The sequence below is a fragment of the Lotus japonicus genome, chromosome 3, assembly GCF_012489685.1.
Source record: "Lotus japonicus ecotype B-129 chromosome 3, LjGifu_v1.2".
Lineage (NCBI taxonomy): Eukaryota > Viridiplantae > Streptophyta > Magnoliopsida > Fabales > Fabaceae > Lotus > Lotus japonicus.
In genome coordinates, this window is record NC_080043.1 from 86,992,738 (window position 1) to 87,016,428 (window position 23,691).

At 37.3% G+C, this 23,691-nt stretch overlaps 2 protein-coding genes across 2 annotated transcripts; one reads left to right on the plus strand and one right to left on the minus strand.

Annotated features, from left to right (window-relative positions):
• The first annotated feature begins 8,115 nt into the window (after positions 1-8,115).
• Positions 8,116-12,286, plus strand: LOC130744922 (uncharacterized). Its single transcript, XM_057597083.1, has 6 exons — positions 8,116-8,302; positions 9,262-10,769; positions 10,866-11,039; positions 11,138-11,773; positions 12,009-12,065; positions 12,161-12,286. Exons 1-6 carry the CDS (start codon positions 8,116-8,118, stop codon positions 12,284-12,286), a joined length of 2,688 nt encoding a protein of 895 aa, XP_057453066.1.
• A 1,583-nt stretch (positions 12,287-13,869) lies between these two features.
• LOC130744923 (uncharacterized) lies at positions 13,870-16,059 on the minus strand. Its single transcript, XM_057597084.1, has 7 exons — positions 15,934-16,059; positions 15,712-15,798; positions 15,335-15,544; positions 14,832-14,993; positions 14,606-14,659; positions 14,375-14,524; positions 13,870-14,253 (listed from the first exon to the last, which is right to left on the minus strand). Exons 1-7 carry the CDS (start codon positions 16,057-16,059, stop codon positions 13,870-13,872), a joined length of 1,173 nt encoding a protein of 390 aa, XP_057453067.1.
• Between the last annotated feature and the right edge of the window lie 7,632 nt (positions 16,060-23,691).

Sequence of the window (23,691 nt, forward strand, 5' to 3'; positions counted from 1 at the left end):
GAAAATAAGTCCCTGAATTTCTTTTCTGATTTGGGATCCTTGGAATTTTTTTTAATCTAAATAAGTCCTTATTCGTGTTATGTGCTTATGTGGCTCGAATTTTGCACAATCATCAATTCCATATGGATTTTTTATTTTTCTTTTATTGCACATGTGTTAATAAATTATAATTAACAAATAATTTTTAAAATTAATTCCTAAATCAATTAATCCCTAATCCCTAACAAATAAATCAGAAGAAAACAAATTATTATTCACTATGCAATTCTTATTCATCTTTATGATGAGTTCATTTTCATCTTCATCCTCTTCATCTTCATCATTCATCCACTCCCACTCCCACTGCCAAACCTCCATCGCAACCCACCCCCAACCATCAAAATCCCAAAAACAACCCCCAACCCCAACCCCACCGTAAAAACTCCATCGCAACCCACCCCCATCCCCAAGACCCCAACCACCAAAATCCCAAAAACCAACCTCCAAATCCAACTAGCGCACCCCAACCACCACCTCACCTCCAAATTCATCATAATAGTCCAAAAGTTCTGATTTTGAAATGACCCATTAACAATGGAAGAGAGGGATCGGGATTGAGTCGACAAGGGGAGATGGAGCGGCGCGGTGCGAGGGGCCAAGAAATGACGGAGCGAGATCTAGATACGACAGACCACTACCACGTCGTGCACTTTCCATCGCAAACTTCAGATCGAATTCCACCTTTGCATTCAAAGTTTCAACTTTTAACCTTAAAAAACACTGATTTTTAAACCGCAATATTTGGATCTCTGTCTATGTGAAGGTTGGAATTTTTCTGGGTTCTGAGTTTGAATTAGAAATGGATGAATTTGGGTGATTGAATGAGGGATTAAGGTGAGAGACATTGGGTTCTGAGTGAGGGGTGATTGGGTTCTAAGTGAGAGGTGATTAAGGTGAGAGAATTGAAAAACCCAATTTGGGTGATTGGGTTCTTCCTCTGTTTTAATGGTGGATATGGAGCAGGTGGTGATGTTAGTGGAGCACCTAACACACGAGATTTTAGGCTTTTGGGATTATGGATTAGGGATTAATTTTAAACTTTATTAGTTAATCATAATTCATTTAACACGGTTGGAATATAAGAAAAATAAAAAATATACTTGGAATTGATGACGGGGTAAAATAAGAGCCACATAAGCACAGAACATGAGTAGGGACTTATTTAGATTAAAAAAAAATTCAGGGATTCCAAATCGGAAAAACATTTTTTATAGACTTATTTTCATACGTCATACAATATTTCAGGGACCTCTAAAGTATTTAAGAAAAAAAAATATGCATTAGTCCAAAATTCAAGTCCAAGTGTGACCTTGAAAAAACATAAGATTATTGTTTCTTAAATGCTCACGTGACCTTGAAAAATATTGCTTGAAGCATTTTTTTTTGAAAGGCATATGATTTGTGATATCTCAATGTTTTAAACTTGCCTAGGTTCAGGTGGATGAATTTTATACCTTGATTTTTCATGATGAAGCAATGAAAGTTGAGCATCTGCTTGCGACGTACTTCAGAGCCTAGACACGACCATGTTTCAGTGTGGCTGTGTGGGGTGTATTGTGCTTAATGAGAATACACTTGATGTAGAAAAACACGTGGCTAGGCATATCTAAAAGACTTGACTTTGCACTTGCGGATCTACACTTCAATACTTTTTTCTTTTCATTTCATAAGAGTATTACAATAGACAGGGCATCGGATGAACTTATGGTGATTCACAAGGGCACATAATCTCATACATTAAAAGTGATAATATTCAATTTCTAGAGCTAGTCATGATTGAACTGATGCTGGTAGGATTTGTTTTGTATGGAAGCATGCTTATGGAACACCACATCTCTAGTGTCAAATATGTCCGTTTATGTATATTTTGGTAAATCAATAAAGTGAATTTTAAGGTACCCGTATTTTCTAGAGTGTGATATCTACATTAGGCGGTTCAATAGACTAATGATATGTGGTAATAAAAATTATGATTCTTGTAGTTATAATTATGATGCAATAGTGCTCTCTTTCACTATGCAACACAACTGTCATCTGGTGACTTTTGTTGTTGGCGTCCACTCTCTTGAAGCGGTTAACACGAACCTCGATCCTAGCATTGGGCTTGAACGACATGGTTTCAATTAAGAGAGATGCTTTCACTGATTGAATCACACAATTAATCTTAAAGTACATTATTGGAAAATACAATTATTGACTCATGTGATACATGAGTCTTTATTACTATGTTAACTCATTTTAGGTATCATATCTTAACCTGACTTAAAGTACCACAACAAACACCTAACAAATAAATAATCAACGAGCAATCTAGAATTGTATACAAGTAATATTTGGGTACCTTATGAAATATTTAGATCATGTTTGGTTTGTTCATTTACTTTTTTTATTTTTAAAGAAAACAAAACATTTTTAACTGATTACCGTTTAAAGAAAACAGAAAAAAATATGAAGAAGATTATGAAAATGGTAGTGAAGAAAAGGGTGTGAAGACCCAAGTGGTGCACAAGCTTGCTCTCCACCTCTATCTCCAAGATCCACTCACAATCACTTAAGAATCAAGAAGAAAATTGGTTTAATCCAGTTTTTGGTCCCCAACCTTTGCCATAAATATGGCTCTAGTCCCTCGTCGGATTCAACGTCTTCCTCCTTCCTCATCTTCAAACCCCACAACCTCACCCAGCAACAATCCTCTTTACTCGCCCACAAGACCACCACCACCAACAGCAGCAGCCGCCACTGATTCTTCCTCAAAATTGCAACGTTTAACAACCCATTCCCCCATATCCAACCTTTTATTCACTGTCAAAACACCATGGTTATGGCATCCTCAAACCCCCAACCCAGATCCAACTGAATCCCTATCCCTCAAAGCCCCAACCCAGATCTGGAAACTACGGTGGCTGGTCTCCATGACGATGATGGTGGCGGCGCGATTTCAGAGCATAAATGTCGCGGCGGTGCGCGTTTGACGAACCCTCACCGACCACCACGACCTTCGTCTCACCTTCGATCGAAGCTTGCATCACCAAGCCACCATATCGAAGGTTCGAACTTCAAAGATCAGCTTCTTGATCTGCCACAGAGGGTGGGGACGGGGAGTGGGGGTTGAGGTTTCAGTTGCAGGTGGAGGGTTGGGGTGGAGTTGCGGTTTGGGGGTGGGGGTGGAGGTTGAGTTTCAGTTGCAGATGAAGAATGATCTAGGGTGGGGTTTCTTGATCTGAGAAATGTTGAAGATGAAGATGAGGATAAAATTGGGTTTCTGTTTAAGATTTTTTTTAAATAATTTTACTTTTTAAATTAATTATATTTTTTTAAATGAAAAAGAAAAAAAAAGCCACCTAGACCTCATTAATTGACGTGGCAAGAGCCACATCAGCTAGCGGAGCTTCGACGTTGACTCAACCAGCCGGAAGGACCAAAACCAATCATTTTGCCAAAAACTGGGGACCAACCCCCACCTTTACTCCGACGAGGGACTAAAGCCATATTTATGGCAAAGCTTGGGACCAAAAACTGGATGAGAAAATTTAAAGTTTTTCTCCTCTTTCCTTTCCTTCTCACTCGCGGCCTTTTTTCTCTTTTGGTGGTGGAATAGTGAGTTTTTCACTTAAATAAGGAAAGGAAGGAAAAGTGTGTGGAGGTGAGTGATTGGCTCTTCTCCACCAAACATAGTGGACAAGTGTTCCTCCACAAGAGGTTGACACTTGTCTCGGGTCCACTTAAGTGAAAATATCTTGGAGCAATAGTCGGTATGTTTTTTACCCAAAAATCTTTCTTCGTCTGGGAAAATTTCCTTTTTGGAAAAATATTACTCGTGGAAAAATAATCAAAACAGAAAAAGAAAAATCTTAGAACAGGTCCTGAACATTTTACTTCGTGATCTGAAAGTTCCCTAAAAAGCCTCTGTGGAGGTTGAGGAAAACTTCTCCTGGTCCTGGAAATAAAACATATTGATATTACATTTAAAAGTTTCGAAATTGTACACACATTCACAATCAGAATCCTTACAGGTCTTTTTCCCGCTCCGATTAATAATCAGGGTTTAATTAGTATTTTTACAACGAGAAATCGTCTTTCAAATCTTCTGAATCGTAGTCAGGTTGTAAATACGATTCATACATTCGAAGTGGTTACGACTTCAAAATTGAAGATGCAATGAATCAAAATAGAAGGTTACACTCTAGAATACAAACCCAACGTAAATTAAATTACTAATTTCTATAGGTAAAGAAAGAGAACTAAAATTGAAATTAGAATCTGTCGGAACCACCTCTGTTACCCACCACTGCCTCGCCCTCTCTGCTGGCCGCCATTCGAGAAGAGAAGTAGTGGAAGGGGAGGTGAAAACTGAAAGGTGTTAATGAGGAGAGAGAAAAATCATTAACTTTGTTTGGTACGAAATTACAAATATACCATTACCAAACTCTTTCCAAAAACAAAATTGTGGGGGTTAAATGTGTCCAAATAGAAAGGTGTTGAGTGCTAACTTATTCCTTCTAAAAAACAAGTGGGAGTAAGTTGGCATTCCCCATATATATATATATGTATGTGAAGAATACTAGTGGTTCAAGGGAGATGAGAGAGGCTAGAGAGAAATGCTCTGATTGGAGGCCACCGGCGCGATGGCACCGGCCATGGAGACAGTCGGAGGCAAACTTTGCACGGCGGCGGGTGGAGATTCCACGATGGCGGCGGGACCACCACTACACGGGATCCATCGGAAGACAACAACAGCAATATCACCGGAGCTATGGAGCTGATCGTGCCGGTAACAGACAGACCAGTAAGCAACTAGAAAGAGATGGTAGATTTGCTGACCATGGAGGACTTTGGAGAGAAACCGATAAACAACTAAATCGACAGCAATCACGTTTTAACCAAAGGGGAGCTAATGTGCAACAACATAGGCAACATCATGATTCAAAAATCCAGTCAAGAATTAATGGGCCACAAAGAACCAAACATCAAACTGAATCATTCTCAGTTTTTGTGGATGGTTTAGGTGATAGAATGACAGCTCAGAAATTACGCTCAATTTTTGAAAAGGCAAGACGATTGTAGAGTGTTTTCATTCAGCAGAAGAAAAAGTATCATCGACGTTTTCGCTTTGGTTTCCTTTGTTTTCATCGAGATGATGAGGTACATACCTGGTGGTCCAAAAATCGAATATTCAGAGACCATTGCGCACACCTGTGGCTCCTCAACCCAGGAAAAATGATCAACGGAAAGTGTGGAGACCAAAAGTACAACAGCTGGGGAAAAACCAGGAACCGTCTCCAGCAAGAGAAATAAATTTAGGGACGCAAGGTGATGTATTCCAACCAGAAACATGTCAACTAAGTGTGATTGGGGCTGATATAGATGAAGACTGGGTTCTGAGATGTGCTAGGGCACGCACCTTATTGACCATGCCAGTGGAAATATTACAGGATCAATTCAGTCAGATCGGTTTATTCAATTTTCGCTTAATCCCCCTGGGAGCGGATGAGGTGATACTGGAATTTGAAACGAAGGAGGAGATGGAGGGACAGAGTGCATCTTCTTCTTAGAACAGAAGCTGTATGATATAAAGTCCTGCACAATCCTTTCTTTTGGTATGGCTCAACTAGTCTGGATTCGACTATGGCAGATCCCGTTGGGCATGTGGAGTGAAGCATTCTTTACTTCTGTCGGAAACAGGTTAGGGACCTATGTTCAGTCTGATTCAGCTACGTTGTTGAGGCATAGAGCTGATTTTGCTCGTATCTTGGTTCGTACGCATCATCCGATTCTTCACAGTTTTACCATGGCAGTTGATGTGAGTGGTACGTCCTGTATTGTTTTGGTTGAAAAGGATCCTATAGCTTATGATTATGGGGCTGTACAGGAGAAGCTGTCAACACCAGTAAAAGTTTACAATTCAGAAGAGGTCTTGAGCGATAATGATGGAAGCATGGGGGAAGAAGGGAGAGATGACGAATCTCCAGTTGATGTTGATTAAGATGAAGAGGATGAGGTATATCGGGAGGGAGCGGCGGAGGGATTGCAAACTCGCAGTGAACCAATTTCCACTGATGCATTGGGGGATGTGTGCGTGGAGGACCTCATCAATTTTGGTTGCACAATTGAGGAAATTAAGGTGTGGAGAGAGAATTTAAAATATGAAGATATCAGATTTAAAACTAAGGATATCAGTTTTAATGAAAAAGAAATATTAGATAAATATTTTCAAAATCAAGGAAGGGGATTTGCAGTTATTGGTTACTCTTTCAATCCTGAAGATTTGAATAAAAAATCAATTATTTGGCCTTATAATGTATTAAACTGGGACCCACAGCTACCAACAAAAAAATCAGGAGATAGAGCGTGTTTTCCTATCGTCCAAAATCAGAAAAACAGCTTCGTGGATTTTGCTGTATCTGTTGCAAATTTGCCAGTTTCTGAGGCTAAGGGCATCACAGACGTGTTTGTGCATACATCCCCTCACCAAATCATTCGACAACGTGCAAGTCCAGAGGCTACTATGCGCCTAGCTTCTTCACTCGAGAATATAGAATTTCCACGCTCACCATGCTCATATTCTCTTGCTGTTCCTGACCCAATCACGCCTGTTGTTGTTGCTGCTGATCCTGTGAATCAGGCAGAAGAGAACACACCAAACACAAATTCATTAAAGAAGTCTTCACAGCGGGGACGTCAAAAGGGAAATAAGAACAAACCGAAGCCCCTTCCACTTGATTTTCTAGAGCCGGTGCCCGGGGAGGATGGAATGTCAACTAGAGCTCAGAGCACATGGTTACTTGGCAAACGTTTGGGTTTGAAACCGCGAGGATCAGAGGCTCAGATGCTTCGTGGCTTAGAAACTCAAATACGCCAAAATCATCCACATCTTAATTAGTATGTCAGGACCTTGGCTGACATGGAACGTCCGTGGGTTAGGAGGAACAACGAAGTGTGAGGCAGTGAAAAAAAAAATTTGCATTTGAAACTAGAATTGGTTCTGTTGCAGGAAACCAAACTGAATGAACTTCGGGAGCGAACAGTAATTTCTTGGACTAAAAGTTTGAATATGTAGCATGCTGAATCTAGTTCTGTTGGAACAGCTGGGGGTTTGATGTGTTTGTGGAGGGAAAATTCTTTGCAGGTCCTGACAGTGGCTATAGAAACTTGGTTTATTCTGCTGACTGTGAAGTTGCCTAATACTGATCACACAGTGTTGATTGGAAATGTCTATGGTCCTCATTTTGTGACGGATCGAAGCCTTTGTTTTGAAGCTCTACAGCAATGGGTTTTGCGCCATTGAGGTCTAGTGTGTATAGGGGGAGATTTTAATGCGGTGCTATTGGCCTCTGAACGCTCTTTAGGGCGTGCTCTGGATGCGAGTGACTCATCCTTTCAGCAGTTTGTACAAGACAGCAATTTAATGGATTTGCCACTGAATAATGGAGAGTTTACTTGGTTTTCCAGCCGTAATGACGGGATTTAGAGTCGTTTGGATCGTTGGTTGGTGTCTGATGAGGTCCTGGTAACGTTCTCTAATATTTCTCAATCTGTTTTACCTTGGAATGTGTCTGATCATAGGGCGGTGGGTTTGTTTTTTGGGGTGTCTGATTCGGGACCTAAGCCATTTTATTATTTTAACCATTAGGTTGATAAGGAGGGTTTTAACGACTTAGTGGAGTCTTGGTGGAGGTCTGTTGTGTATCAAGGGTGGTCGGGTTATGTGTTGCAACAAAAGCTAAGAGGGTTGAGAGGAAAAATTAGAGAGTGGCGTAGGAAGAAGGGTGCGTGGGGAGTAGAAAAAATTGCAAATTTAGAGAAGAGATTACAGGAGGTGATGGGTGAGTTAGACGCTGAGGGGGGTTCAGAGGTTCTGAATAAGGAGAGAAGGACGGTTTTAGAGGCTTTGTCGCGGGCATATCGTGAGGAGGAAAGAATATGGTTACAAAAGTCAAGGGTAAGGTGGTTGAAGGAGGGGGATAGAAACACAAAATACTTCCACCGTGTGTGTAAGGCACGTACAGTAAAAAAACCATCACGCAGCTAAGGTATGGTGGGCGGTTGTTAACTACCCCAGATGAGATAAAAGAAGCTATGCGAGCCCACTTCATTAATTTTTTCCGAAAGGATGGTGGTCCTAGGCCGTGGTTCTCCAACATAAAATTAAACAAGGTGTCAGATGCACAAAAGCATTTTTTGGAAGCTGATTTTACAGTGGAGGAAATATGGGATGTGGTGAAAACTTTTGATGGAAATAGAGCCCCGAGACCTGATGGTTTCAGTATGGATTTGTAATTCATGTTCCCTGTAGTACGATTGTCCTGCACGATGCTGGGACAAGAGGTTCGACAATCGCTTAATAGTAAAACAGAACTTAAAGACAGAAACAATAACACACAATAATTGTTAACCCAGTTCAGTGAAAAAATTTCACCTACGTCTGGAGGGTTTGCACCCAAAGATAGGAAATCCACTATCTCAAGATTCAGGAATTACAGACACTCATGAACACCTCAGTTCATAGTTCACTTCCTAATCTACCTAGTGTATTTCTACCTAGATACTCAACCTAAGTATGAGAGCCCCTCTCACTTGCTCTCAATCACTGCCACGATGATTGGTAAACAACAATGAACAATCTGAGTTTGAATGAAATCAAACACACAGAACCCTACTTTGCTTTATAGAATCAGTGAGCAAAGATGATTCACAACTAACAAAGAACGAAGCACAAAACACAAATCATAAAACACTTGATCTCTCTCAATAGCTTCGGGTGTCTTCATGTTTTAGGTCTTCATCCTTTTATAGACTTCAGCAACTAGCATGGGCTCTAGGGTTAGCATGGGCTGAAGTAACAGATTGCAGCAACAGCAAATCCAAACGTAACCTTGATAGATTTTGTTTACTTATTGCACAAGTAAAGATAGAAATCAATCTTTTAACAAAGATTGTTTCAACAAATAACAACCCACAATTAAAACCCTTCTAGAATAGTTACTTGCTCCTCAAGTAACTCAAAAACATATCTTCAACAAATCTTCAGAGGGCCCACAGCAGAAACTTAAGTTACAGACTGATGCCCTAGCTTCAGGGAATCAGATGCCACGGCATCTGCTTCGACAATCGGTTGTTTTGACAAAATGCATGGCAACATGTTCCAACAGGATTTTTTCAAAAAATTCTGGAACTTAATTAAAGATGATTTGCTCTGTTTCTTCAATGATTTTTTCCTTACAGGGCGGCTAGTAAGGGGATTAAATCCTACTTTTATAGCTCTTATTCCTAAAGGGGGTCAACAAGAGCAAATATCAGACTACAGGCCAATCAGCTTAATTGGAAGTATTTATAAATTGTTGTCAAAAGTCCTTTCTGTGCGTCTGAGTTCGGTGCTGCCATGTTTGTTAAGTCAGAATCAATTCGCTTTCACAGCAGGCCTCCAGATTGCAGATTGCTCTTTAATTGCTAATGAAATTGTTCACACCATGGCTTCAAGGCCAGAAGGAGGTTTGTTATTTAAAATTTATTTTGCAAAAGCTTATGATAATGTTGAATGGGATTTTATGCTGGAGCTTCTGCAGGAAATGGGTTTTGGGAAAAAATGGATTAGTTGGATGCAGGTTTGTGTTTCTACAGCTTCTTTGGCGGTCCTGGTTAATGGCTCGCCTTCTGATTTTTTCAATATTCAGAAGGGATTGCGTCAGGGTGACTCCCTCTCACCTTTACTATTTAATATTGTGGCAAATGGGATGTCTTGCATGCTTAATCAGCTACTAGAAGGGGATGCACCATGTGGAGTGGAATTGGTGCCGGGGTTCCGCATAAATCATTTACAGTTTGCAGATGATTCTTTGCTGTTTTCTAACTGTGATGAGTTTCAGTTCCAGACTTTGTCTATGGCAATTGAAGCTTATTTATACAGTTCAGGTTTGAAAGTAAATTTTAATAAATCAGCGGTGTACGGGGTGAATGCTCATCCTTCTTTGGTTCAGCAAGCTGCATCTTGGTGGAATTTTAAAATAGGTACACTACCTTTCATTTATCTTGGGTCTCCATTGGGTGGTAATCCTAGAAGATTGTCTTTCTGGAATCCGGTGCTGGAAAATATGACTGCAAAACTGGGCTTATGGAGTTCCCGCTTTTTGTCTTTAAGTGGGCGATTAGTATTGATAAAATCTGTTATGAATGCTATTCCATTGTACTATATGGCTCTTTACAAAGCTCCAAAGGGGATAATTCAACGGATAGAGAAGATTATGCGTCGTTTCTTATGGGGAGGCCCTTCCGGTGAAAATAAAATCATGTGGGTAGCATGGGAAGATTTATGCAAGGGTACTCGGTTTGGAGGATTAGGAGTTGGTTTCCTTGAGTGGAAAAATAAGGATATGCTTTTGAAGTGGGTGTGGCGGTTTGGAAGGGAGGGAGATGCACTATGGAGGGAGGTGGTTTGTAAAAAATATGGCTTACCACTACAGCTGATATCTTTTAATGTTGATCCTGCTGATGTGAAAAAATTATCTAAGCCTTTGGCAGATGTGTATGGCATTTGGCGTGATAGTGGGCTAGTGGGAAATGTTTTTAGGGATGGGATAGCTTGCCATATAGGGAGGGGGAGTGGTGTATTTTTCCGGTTGGATATGTGGGTAGGCTCTGTGCCTTTTCGAGTGGCTTTCCCTCGGGTGTTTGCTTTGGCAGTAAATAAAAGGGCATTGGTGTGGGAGTGTGGCACGGTTGTAGGTCCTCAGTGGGTATGGAATATTGCCTTTGTACGTGATTTTCTGGGTTGGGAGAGACAACAGTATCATGATTTGTAGGCACTTCTTCAGACTTTGGTTCCCAAACAGGGGGAGACAGCGGATACAGATTTGCTCATTTGGAAACATGATAATATGAGACTATACAGTGTTAAGTCTATGTGTGCAGTAGTGGAAGCTCGGTGGTTCACTGAGGAGGGATGGTATGTCCCTCAATTCTTGAAGCCTATTTTACCTTCAAAAATTGCTTTATTTTTGTGGCAGGTGCAGAAAAACAGAATTGCTTCGAAGGAGAATTTGGAACAAAGGGGGGTGGTCTTAGAGAATGGAGCGTTCTGCAATTTTTGGCTTGTTTACAACAGAGACGGTGGCTCATCTTTTTTTGCATTGTCCCCGGATTTGGATGCTATGGACAGCTGTGTTACAGAGGGAGGGCACTACGTGGTTCTGCTCCAGAATTAGTTTCAACATTGCTGGCTGAATGGAGCCTGTTACGCAAAAATACCTCAAGAATTTTGTGGGAGTTGATTCCTTATGCATTGTGCTGGGAGATATGGATGGCTCGGAATAATGTGATTTTCCATGAAAAACTTTTTGATGCAAAAGCCATTTGGGAGTCTCATGTATTTTTATTATTTACTTGGATAAGAGCTTGGTGGCAAGATTGTCCTTATGATGTAAATCAGTTTGCAAGGGGTTTCTCAAAAATTGATTTACATTCTAAGGGTAGTGTGCGGCCTGTCATACCTTGGAAACCATCTCAAGGAACGACTTTGAAATTCAATGTGGATGGTTCTTTCCAATCAGGAAAAGCAGGCATTGGGGGGATTCTGAGGAACAATGCGAGGAAGGTGATTGGGAAATTTTCTAGAAAGGTGGAGGTAAGACGAGCGGATGAGGCGGAGGTTTTGGCAATCTTGTATGCCTTATTATTTTATCAGCAGTTCATGGTATGCTCGGTAGAAATTGAGATTGACTCAAGTCTTGTTGTGGATTGGGTGAGCGGATCAAAAAACAGACCTTGGAATTTAACTAATGAGTTGAATATGATTGACTATTTATTTCCATTGGTGGGGTGTTGTGGGGTGTCCCATATTTTGAGGGAGGGGAACATGGAGGCGGATGAACTAGCAAAGGAGGGATGTTTTCGTGAGGTGCCAATTTGGCACTATGCTGGGCAACAAGGATGACATAATTTTTTGGGCTTTTGTTTAGTACTTATTGTTTTTGCAGGGCCACAAGCTAAGGGAGAGTTTGGCTGTGGAATTTTTCGGCCCAATTTTGCAGCTGGTTTGCTGGTTGTTGTTTGCTGTTTGGGCTTGCTGGATGCTATTTTTCTGGGTGTCGTTTGCTGTTTTCTATTGTTGCTGTTGCTGCTGTTGCAGATTTATGTTCTGATGTTTGCTGCTGCTGCTGTTGTTGTTTTTGCTGTCTGTTTTGCTGATTGTTGTTGTTGCTGTTTTGTCTGGCTGCTGTTTCTGGTTGCTGTTTCGCCTGGATTCTGTCTCTGATGGCTGTTTACATGTTACAGAAAATTCAGAATGCTGCTGTTTTTACTATATACGAATTTCAGCTGCTGTTTGAGCTAATTTTCATGTTTTCTAGTAGCAGGGTGGCTTTCCCAAGTTGGTGGTACTCTTTTTCCTTACTGGGTTTTTTCCCAATGGGTTTTTCTCAGTAAGGTTTTAACGAGGCTCTTTCTTGGGAATACGTTAGAAGCCATCATGCGGGTTGGTGGTGGGTTTGGTGCCCTTTTTTGCACATAGTTTTGTCAGGAACCAATCTGTTTCAGTGTCAGGAACCTTTCTGTTTCAGATTGTACTTTGCTTTTGTCTTGAGTTATTTTGACTCAAGCATTTACTTAATAATATTCATTTCGTTTTCAATATATATATATATAGAAAAAGAAAAATCTCAGAACGGGTCCCGAACTCTTTACTTCGTGACATGAAAGTTCCCTAAAAAACCTTTGTGGAGGTTGAGGAAAACTTTCCCGGGTTCTGGAAATAAACCATTAGATATTACATTTAGAAGTTTCGAAATTGTACACACATTCATAATCAGAATCCTGACAGGTCTTATTCCCGCTCCGATTAAGAATCAGGGCTTAATTAGTATTTTTACAGCGAGAAATTGTCTTCGAATCTTCCGAATTGTAGTCACGCTGTAAATACAATTCAGACATTCAAAGTGGTTACGACTTTATATATATATATATATATATATATATATATATTGTTTTACTTGCAAGTTTTAGCACACGCATATCTTTACGCCAGCATAAAAACCGAGGCGTAGGTCAGAAATTAACCATTTAGTAATTCCAAAAATCAAGGTCTTTTAGATATACTAAGGGTATACCGAACCTGGAAGGGACCATCCTTTATATAAAAAATATTTCAAGACATAACATATAAGATCCATTCATATTAATTATTACCTTGATTTAAGAGTCCTTATTCTCACACAGGCTAGACATTGTTGATATTAGGCCAAAGTACAAGGGCCAATTATTTTATTCCATAATAGAAACATAATGCTAGACATTAATTGGTATTTGATATTTAAAAGTATTAGTTATTGCATAAGAGTAATATAGTTGGCATCTAGGAGGGATGTCACAGTTTGTGTCGGTTTTTTGTTGATTAGTGTCGGTTTGAATACTCTTTTTTGGTGAACAAATAGTCGTCATATAATTCATTGATGAGGAAAAGTTAATTTCTACCAAACATTGGAAAAGACACCAGCACATTAAATAGGGGGATATATGGTTGAAGGGGTTTCACTATAAAGAGGGGAATAGATGGCTGAAGGAGGGAATTGAAGTATTGATGCAAATTTTTTGGTTGCGATATTATGTCTGAATTAATTTATTGTGTAAAATTGAAATAATTATTTTTGTAATTAAGAACCAATAGATGGATGAAACGTTTTACGAAAATGTATTATGTGATTTTAACATCAATTTAATTTCCTCAAACTTTTATTCAACTGAACATAAATATATATTTATTGTTATTCATACTAAGTTCCAACTTCCAAGAATCCAAATCTATAATAAACAACCTTTTATTAAATAAAGTTTTGAATATGATCATATACCGCATTGCCCACCTGGCCCACCAAAGAGAAAGGCTTGGCGATAAAAAGGTCCTTCATAACCATGATACAACACGTCATAACAATTAGATGTTGTGTCACAATTTGGCTTCATGTACTTGGAATTTACTTCAACTTCATTGTAATTTGAATCCACAATCATTAGATCTGCAATGTAACCCGAGTTTTTGAATAACTCTTGAGGCAATCTTCCACTACCCATTGGGGGACTAATCGTATTGGGCGGAGCAAATGTTTCACCACCATATCTAACCAAAGACGAACCCTTACTTAAGTGAGTAAATATTTGTTTAGGCCAATATCCCATTGGAATATGATCAAGACTACCAAACAACCACCAATGACCTGTGAATTTATCCTACAAATAATGATTCAATTAAAAAATGAAGATATTTCCCAAAGACATATTTAAGAGGATTTTAAATCTAGGTCAATAGATTATCAATTTGCTACAGCCGTATATATTTAAATTATGTTACCTGTTTGACTTTTATATCTGATAAATATTTTTCTTCTGATCCAATAACAGAGCTGTGCTTTAAGACTTCTCCTAAGCTAAATTGTGAATGGACTTGCACAAAACCTGGACATAGTTGATTAAAACATCCAGTTTTATGATAGCCATCTGCCTGCATGTATTTATTTAAAAAAGCATAAACATATTATGTAATTTAGAAAGAAAATACAATCCATTAATTTATAAGTCTTACTGTCCAATGTGCAGTTAAACGTATTTGATGGTCTCCATACAAGCTAGGATGAATCTTGCACAATAATGTTATTATAATTAGAAATAAAATACATAGAATAAATAAAATAAAGGAAAAAAATTAAGAACAAATTAAATAAGGTCATTTAAATTATAACATTATTCTCAAAAGTTTTACTATGTTATGAAACCTAAAAAAATCATAAACAAGATAAGAAGTCACTTACACCGGTTCCGACTTGTATACTATTGAGTTCTGTAGGTGGACCACTTTGAATCCAAAATCCACATATGCTATATTGGTTTGCATGAAGCGATAAATTATACGTGCTAATAGCTGCACTTGCTCCATGAAACGTTATATCCTGGGTTGTATCCAGGGTAGCAAACTAGAGGAGGATAAGATATGAGAAAATGAGTAGACATGTTTATATGTAATAATTAGTTTAAAAGATTTAATAATGAAAATATAATTAATTATGAAGTCAGCATTATTGACAATAATTACACATTAGACCAGCTTATTTGCTTCTTTTATAACTAAATGTGTTTTAAATTGAAAATATATGTTAGGTAGTATAGTAATGAAAATTTAAATAGGGAAGAGTAAAAAAAATAAAGTAATGTTTCTATATTTTTTAAACCAAAATGATTTTCTATATAAATATTTTAATAATAATCAATCAAATAAAAAGTTTGAAAACAAAATACTTAAAATTAATCGACTTACATGATGCCCAGGGTAACTTTTAGAATATTGAGTAAAATTATCAAGTTCGGATCTTGAAGATGGATGAGTTTTCAACTTCTGTCTCATTGTTGTCTTGATAATGGGCACTTTACCGGGACGACATCCTCTCATGGAATTTTCATCTTTGTTAGCTTTACCAAGGTAAGATGATCTATTTTGCATGCGAGTCCTCATAAAAGTTGGAAAAAGCTTTGTTAAATGAGAAAAATATATTAGATACAAAATTTACAATTAAAATCTAAAAAGATAAAGGATATAAGAATTAATACAAAAAATGATTTCCTCGTGCAAGGTCCGGTGATGGTTACATAAGAATGGAAAACAATAAGAAAGGCTCAAACAATAAGGATATTTACCTGAATTTTGTGATTTTTTAGTAAAGGGTGTTGAAAAGCAGGTTGCTTATAAATTTCAACGCAATCAAAATCATCATCTATTGAACCCTGCATTTATTAAGCATATGTGATTTAAATAAGTCAGCAATATCCTTTGAATTTGAATAAATCCTTTTTGCTCTAAAAAAAATAAGTCAGCAATAAATCAAAGACTTTAGATAGGACAAGTTAAGAATGCAATACCTGGGTGCTTTGGTGGTCATGTAATCTATGAAATTGTTGTTTCTTTGGTTTGTGTATTCTTCCTCCATCAATTTCATAGCCTTGTACACAAAAACTAACAATCAGAAAGAGAAATATTATTTTCATAATTTCCTTAAAACAATCTTAGTTATTGATATATATTAGTTATGTGTGCAAGCTTATGCCACTATATATATGTAAAAGTCACATGAACAAGTATTAAATTATACATTTATTATAACAATATACAAATATTGTAAATAAAGAGAATACAATATTACTTAGTTACTAATAAATATTTATATTAACTATTTTAGTAATTTCTAATTGTACAACTTTTCCTTTTCTCATTATGAATGACAACTTGAGAAAAAAATAAAGATAAAATTGGCTTGACTTTCACATTAACAATACTATTAATTGGTTATTAATGACTTTTTATATTATTCATTATATTATATTAATTACTAATTATGAACTTTTTCTATTTTTCATATTATCCCAACTAGAGATTTTTAAATAATAATAATAATTAAAATTGACTTTAATTAGTTATTAATAACATTCTATATTAAAAACTAACCAATAATAAATTTTATGTAATGTCAAAAATATTGTAAATAAAACAAGAAATTGATTACTCCTTTCTTTCACACTATTCCCATTTTTTCCCATAATTCCTAGTGTATAAGTAAAAGCCACTTGAACAATTAATAAATGCAACATTTAATATATTAATGCATGAACATTATAAGTAAAGGAAATAAAAATTAAAATATATAAAAGTAATATATATATATATATATATATATATATATATATATATATATATATATATATATATAACCACAAGGTGTGGCGTGATTTTTGCTCTCATCATTTCTTAAGCATAAGATCAAGGGTTCCATCCTTGTCTATGGGAAAGAATCGCATTTTGTGGTAAGTCACTTGTTACTTACGGCAAACACCACGATAACGTGATTAGCGACTTTTGTCTCGATGTTGAAGACTCAAGTCTCAACAAAAAAAATTACATAAATATTAAAATCGAATTGGGTATTATAATAATAGAAATATTAATGTGCCATTGAAAAAACTTTAATGTGTACACCAACAATAACTAGCTATATTGAATGACAATTGACACCCAACAATAACTAGCTATATTGAATGACAATTGACACTATTAAATATGCTAATTATAAATTTAAAAACTTATAATATATAATTTAGCATTGAATATATTAAATTTACATGAGTTTAAATTTATGCGTTTTAAATAAATGAAAATATTTATGAGTCATTGAAGACACGTTATAATATTCATTGTATTAACCATTAATGTTTTAAATTTCCAAATAACTATTACTTCTATTTTTTATAAGAGGGAAATAAAAAATTTATGAGTAAATCAGTATTAATTACCTTTATTGAATAAAAAATAATTTTATTAATTATTGATTTTAAAACTTTTAATACACATAGATAAAATATTAAATATAGTAAATAGAATTGAATTTTAAATTAATAAATGACATCTTCCATAAGTACTCTTTTAATAGGTAAATGTTTTGAAATTAGTTTGGGGAGTGAGGTTCAATGTAACCTATACTGGTATGAGGGACTACCTATTATTAGCCCATAAGCTTCTGCACAACCCTGGGATGGAGAAGTGGCTTAGGTCAATTTTGCTAGCTAAACGACTGTTCTCGCCAAGAACATAGAGTGAAGGCATAGTGCCAAGAGTGTGTGGAATGTGATCGGAGATTTTAGAGAGATGAGCTCTTAACTGCTTAGAGAGAGAAAATATAGCTGAATTTCAATGTTGTTATTGCCAAATGAGCTAAGAGTCCCTTACAATTGGTGCTCGTTCCCTATTTATAGGTGTGGGGTTGGGCCTTCGCGCCTTTTGTATACACAAGTGGGTCAGTTGGGCCTCGGGACGAAGGGCCCAAAGGTGTTGGTTTCGTCCCGCGCCTAAGGCTGGGGCTCCTGGGGCCTCGCCCAGTCCAACGACTTAGGTCAATTTTGTTTGACGGGTTTAACAGGCAAGAACAAAAAATATTTGGGCCTTAAGGCCGGAAGTGATATTAGGCCCATATTGGAAAATAATCTTTTAACAAAGTCTGGTGGGGTTTTAGTTGTGGGATGGCTGAGTGGAGCGGACGGGTCGACCCGTGGCCCTTACCCGGATACGATTGACAATCAAATTGATGTCGCTGCTTATCCTCTAGCAATAGAGGCACCTAATTCTCCAACATTGACAGATTTGATCTCTGATGCGCCTAGTCAATCTCCTTCCCTGCGTCCTCGAGGAAGAGTGGGATAGGATCTGGTCACACCACTGTTGCTGCTTCGGCGGAAGGGGTAGTGTCTTCGCCGCTGAGTGTCTTCACAAGAGCCAGAAGTGCATTATTAAGGTTGGGTATGATGTTTAATTGTAGTGATGAGAAACTGCATCAGTCGATCTTCTTCCATTTGTTCATTATGTGCTTTCATCTGGTTGCAAGTGGGCAAAGTGCGATATGTCTCCAATTCATCATATAGGCCTGAGTTTTGAGAAGTAGGTTGAGACACCCATGGTTCCTTGAGAGAGAGAGATGCTAATGAATTTTGAATTTGATATATTGCTGGAGCATTTTTCTGTGAAAATTGATCTTTGAAGTCCTCCCAAACTTGATGGGTTGTTTTAGCATGAACAACCCCTTTGGCTAAATTTGGTTCTACTGAATGAGTGAGCCATGATAAAATCATGTTGTTGCATTGATTCCAGATAGCATAATCTGCCGGATGGTCTTTTGCAGAAGGTGGTTGAATCGATCCATCAATAAAACCGATTTTGTTTTTGGTTGTGAGGGTATGGATCATGGATTTACTCCATTCTGGATAATTGGTGTTGTTCAACTTTGTTGGAACAAGCATGTGACCAGGGTGATCATAACGATGAACATAGTATGGGTTTGATGGATCTATACCAGAATTGTTGCTTTTGTTGTCTTTGGATTGTTTGGAGCGAGATTCTTTTGGTGGTGTGTGATCACTGTGTGATGAGGTTTTTGGATCTTGCTCTGATGTCATCTTAAGAAGATAGTAGAACAAAAGAAATAATATGTCTGTTGTTGTAGAATAGTGTGAATGTTTCTAATATTTTATTCATTAACTAAGAAGATATATATAATACAATACATGTGTGCAAAAGAATGGAAAACCTACTTTTTTTTGAAGTTTCATACTTGTATTAATTAAGAGGTAGAAGCCTCATTACAAGTACAAAATATAGCTTCTTGTCTAAGCCAGTGGGTTGTACCAGGAGGATCAAGTTCTACCCAAACATGATCCTAGTAACTAAAAGCTATGTGAGCAATATGATCAGCTACAATGTTAGCAGTCCTACGACAATTAGAAAGATTACAATTATGAAAGCTGGAAGAAAGGGATCTTCAATCTTGTACAATCGAGGCCAGGTTGTTGTTGAAAGGGACCGCTCTCTTCTAAGCTTGAAAGAGGTTCAGGCAATCAATTTCAAACTCAATCTCCTGGAATCCCAGGTTCTTTGCCAGTGTCAAGCTCCAGTGGAAGGCCAACGCTTCTGCGATCTCAGGATCGAAAGTGGAGGGAATAAAGTGTGCTCCAGCAGCCATGGAAATTCCCAGGTGATTACGGAAGATAACTCCTAGACCTGTGCCCTCAACCTCACGGATAGAGGCATCAAAATTTGCTTTGATGACATTCCTAGGAGGAGGCTTCCAACGAGGGGGAATAGCTGTAGGGTTGTTGGCTTGTTGTTGTTCACATTTTTCCTCTGGGATTAGCATCATAGAGGCCTGATTGACTACCTGCATGGGAGACAACTTCTTATGCTCAAAGAGTCAGAAGTTCCTTCTCTTCCAAATGGCCCAAATCAGGCTAAAAGCTCATTGGGTTCCTTCCTCAGGAAGCGAAGCCAGCAAAGATTGCAGCCACCCCTGGAAGGTTTGGTCAGGGTACGAAGACCAAGGGGGGGGGGACAGAAACCATATGCCTTTTGCTTCAGGGCAGGTTAAGAGGGCATGCATAGTAGACTCAGTTTCTTCACCGCACATGGGGCAGGTCAAACCAACCATGATCCCTCGTCTAGACAAGTTCAGCATCACTGGAAGAGCTTTGTTAGTAGCCCGCCACACAAGTTCCTTGCATCGGGGGAGGGTTTTGGTTTCCCATAAATCAGACCAGAAGTTATCTGCAGAGGAGGGGGAGGGGGCTGCCACGTTATGCTACGTATGGAGGAGATGGTGGCCTGACCTCACATAGTAGTCTCCATTCTTGGAGTTGCACCACATTAGTCTATCAGAGGTTTGGATCAAGGGGAGGGGTATCTTGAGGATTTGTTCTTTTTCAAAGGGGAAGAAGTCTATCAGATAACAAAAATGTCCTTCAAGTTATCTAAGGCTTGATAGTCGTGATCCACAATCAATGGGATACAATGAAATATATAAGGAAGGGAGTAAATACATAGAAGAGAATATTAGACCATCTACAATGGTGTTGAAGTTGGTATGTTTAATGTTGAAATGTGTGTGCAATGGTGTTTAAAACAAGTGTTGAAAGTTGAAAGGGAGAGATAGAAGTTGAAAAAATTCAACACAGCTTAAACCTGCATCCGGAGCCACGTGGCACGCCCTGGTTGGTGACCAACAGGCGCGTGCCACACATGCGCCGACAAGGCGCGTAACGTGTCAGGTGGGTTGCATGTGGGACCCGTGGGCGCTGCAGGTGGGACGCGTGGCACGCCCTGGTTGGGCATCGACAGGCGCGTGCCACACACGCGTCAGAGGAGAGAGGGAGGCGCTGCAGTTGGACACGTGGCGTTGTTTGATTGGTCCGGGCGATTTTCGTTTATCCTAATCTTTCCAACTCAATTATTTCATTCAAAAAAAAATTTAAAAATATAATTTTTTTACCAAAATTCATGATTTTTTTCTCTATAAATAGATACTTGATTCGTTTGATTTGAACACAAAAAAAAAAACCAAGTTTTCCATCATCTTATTATCTTTCTATTATCCCCTTTGCTTTGAAATGGATCCCAACAATTACCATTTCAACACCCATAATTCTTCTAACTCATTTAGAAACCAAAATCCCAACTAAGAAAATTAAATATATTATTGTGTGCTTAGTTTGTTGTCTTGCATTTTAAGTTAAGCAAATAAAATATATTATTGTGTGCTTAGTTTCTTTTCTTCCATTTGAAGTTAATAAAATAAAATAAATTATTGTGTATATTTTTTTAAAAAAATATTAAATTGTTAAGTGTTTTAATTTAATTTACGTTAAAAAAATATTACGTTAATTTAATTAATTTAAAAAAATAAAAAAAACATTAAATTAAATTAAATCGATAATAGTTTATTTAATTTAATTTTTATCGAAAATTTTAATTTTATGAAATCATAAAAAGAAAAATATAAAATTAAATCAAAATATGAAATAAAAAAAGTGGTGGGGTAGAGGGTTGAATGAAAAATCATTGGAGTGGGTAAAAGTTGAATGAAGTGTTGAACTAGAGAAAGAAGGTGGTGTGGAGTGTTGGGAAGAGAAAAAGTGGAGTGTTGAGAGTGTTGAATGTTGAAACGATTGTAGATGGTCTTAGGAATGGAATAACTACAGCAGACACATGTAGTCAAGAAATAAATTAGGTAGTATTTGACCCGACTTTTTTTTTAACTTTAAAGTTACTTTAAAGTAAAAGATAAAAATAAGACCTTAAAAAAAGTTAGAAGTTGTTTGACCGTTTTCTTTTTTTATAACTTAAAAGAGACTTTTAAGTTAAAAAGTGTTTGGTAAAACATTTAAAAAAAAAATGATTTTATTAAGAACTTGTAAACATCTAACAATCTTGGACTCCAACAATCTTCAAAACATAGGGGCGAAGCTTTTGTGATTGAGAAACCACGTGGGGAACCCATAGTACCAGAGGCAAGCTTCAATATAGGTACCACGAATGATCCTTCCCTGATCACAGAAATTGATTTCAATTTCAAACAACACCATCTCACACAAGCTAAACCCTTCAATTGGCCCCTCAACACCCACAACAAAGACCCAAAGGGTACTGTTGGTAACTATGAACATAGTGAAGCTGGCTTTGTAATTACCCTTATGTAAAGTAAACTGTAAGTGCTAAACTTGCAGTACATCATTCCAAACCATCCATCGCCGCTGTAGTGGACTTGGGTTGCTGCCATAACTATTTGATATGCAGATTGGGGAAGAAGACGCTGCCGACATCCATGGCGGCGAGCGGAGAGATAGGTTGTTGTTGTAGCTATTTTAGATGCAGATTGGGAAGAAGACGTCACCGAGATCCGCGACGGCAAGCGGAGACTTCAGTTGATCTGTTGCTGTTTGTAATGCAGATCGGGGAAGATAGATATGGAAGAAACCAAAACCCTGTTTTGGGAAGACATTAGAAACAACTCAGAGTAAAAAGCACAAATAAGTTACTTAAAAGTAAAAAGCTCATCTCCCTTACTTTTTCTTAAAAGTTACTACTTATTTTCATTTTATGTTGTAAAAAATAAGTTACTTAAAATTTTAGAGATTTTTAAAGATTGTGTTTGGCCCAACTTTTACTTAAAAGTCTAAAATAAGTTGGGCCAAACACTAGGCTTCGTTTAGCCCAGCTTATTTCGGACTTAAAAGATACTTTTAAGTTAAAGATAAAAACAAGAGCTTTTAAAAAAAGTCAGAAGAAGCTGTTTGTCAATTTTGATTTTTATATAACTTAAAAGCTACTTTTAAGTTAAATGTTGTTTGGTAAAACTCTTTTAAAAAGTTTCATACTTACATTTTTATTTTTTATATCAATAAATATAAATTTATTTTAGCTAGTAATTTATTTTTACGACATAAAGATAAATTTTATCACAGACTTATATGTTATTTTCAACACAATTAAAATAAAAGACATGCCAACAATAAATCAAAAGACACAAATCCATAAAAAATCATAAGTGTTTAATAAGTAACACGTGAGCAAACCATAAATCACCGAAAAATTATAAGCCACAGATCTATTCAAAGAATTCATAAGTTAACGATTTCTATTTTCTACCAATCCAACTACTATTTGATTTCTAACTCTATCCATGACACCATCTGTTGCTCTTATAGAATTATATGAACTCGTATGTTCATCAATGTTCCTTTCTTCTTCACACTTGGTCATGTATCCTGGAACACTATCACACTTGTTAAATTCTTCATCTTCAACACCACATATTCGAATAAAATTATGAAGTGCTGTTGTTGCAACTATAATCTTCTGTTGTTTGATCAATGAATATGGTCTCATATCACATAAGATATGCCATCTTTTCTTCCATACCCCAATTGTTCGTTCAATGACATTTCTCAATGAAGAATGTGCATGGTTGAATATTTCTTGAAAACCTTCTGCTTAACTACCAGCTCTAAAATCAGGAATGTGATATCTCTCACCCTTGTCTGGTGCTAGATAACCTTTCATGTTTGGGTATCCAGCATCCACAAGATAATACTTTCCTAGATTTTAAAATATTTTATCATTAAAAAGAAAATGTTAAAAAATATAAAAATAACAAATCAATGTTAAAAAGATAAGTTCTTATATACCTTGAGGAGGGTGAGGAAACACATTTTTCATTTCTTCAATAGCTGATGAAAGAATGCGTGTATCATGTGCAGTACCAGGCCAACCGACAACAACAAAAGTGATCAACATGTCAAAGTTGCACA

Bases quoted from the DNA above. Each gene is read 5' to 3' on its own strand.
- LOC130744922 (XM_057597083.1), top strand. From the start codon at position 8,116: ATGCGAGCCCACTTCATTAATTTTTTCCGAAAGGATGGTGGTCCTAGG. The intron at 10,770-10,865 runs GTATGGAATATT...GTTCCCAAACAG, and splicing joins CGGTTGTAGGTCCTCAGTGG to GGGGAGACAGCGGATACAGA. The intron at 11,774-12,008 runs GTGAGCGGATCA...TTGTTTTTGCAG, and splicing joins CAAGTCTTGTTGTGGATTGG to GGCCACAAGCTAAGGGAGAG.
- LOC130744923 (XM_057597084.1), bottom strand. From the start codon at position 16,059: ATGAAAATAATATTTCTCTTTCTGATTGTTAGTTTTTGTGTACAAGGC. The intron at 14,994-15,334 runs GTAAGTCGATTA...ATCCTCCTCTAG, and splicing joins AAAGTTACCCTGGGCATCAT to TTTGCTACCCTGGATACAAC. The intron at 14,254-14,374 runs GTAACATAATTT...CATTATTTGTAG, and splicing joins CAGATATAAAAGTCAAACAG to GATAAATTCACAGGTCATTG.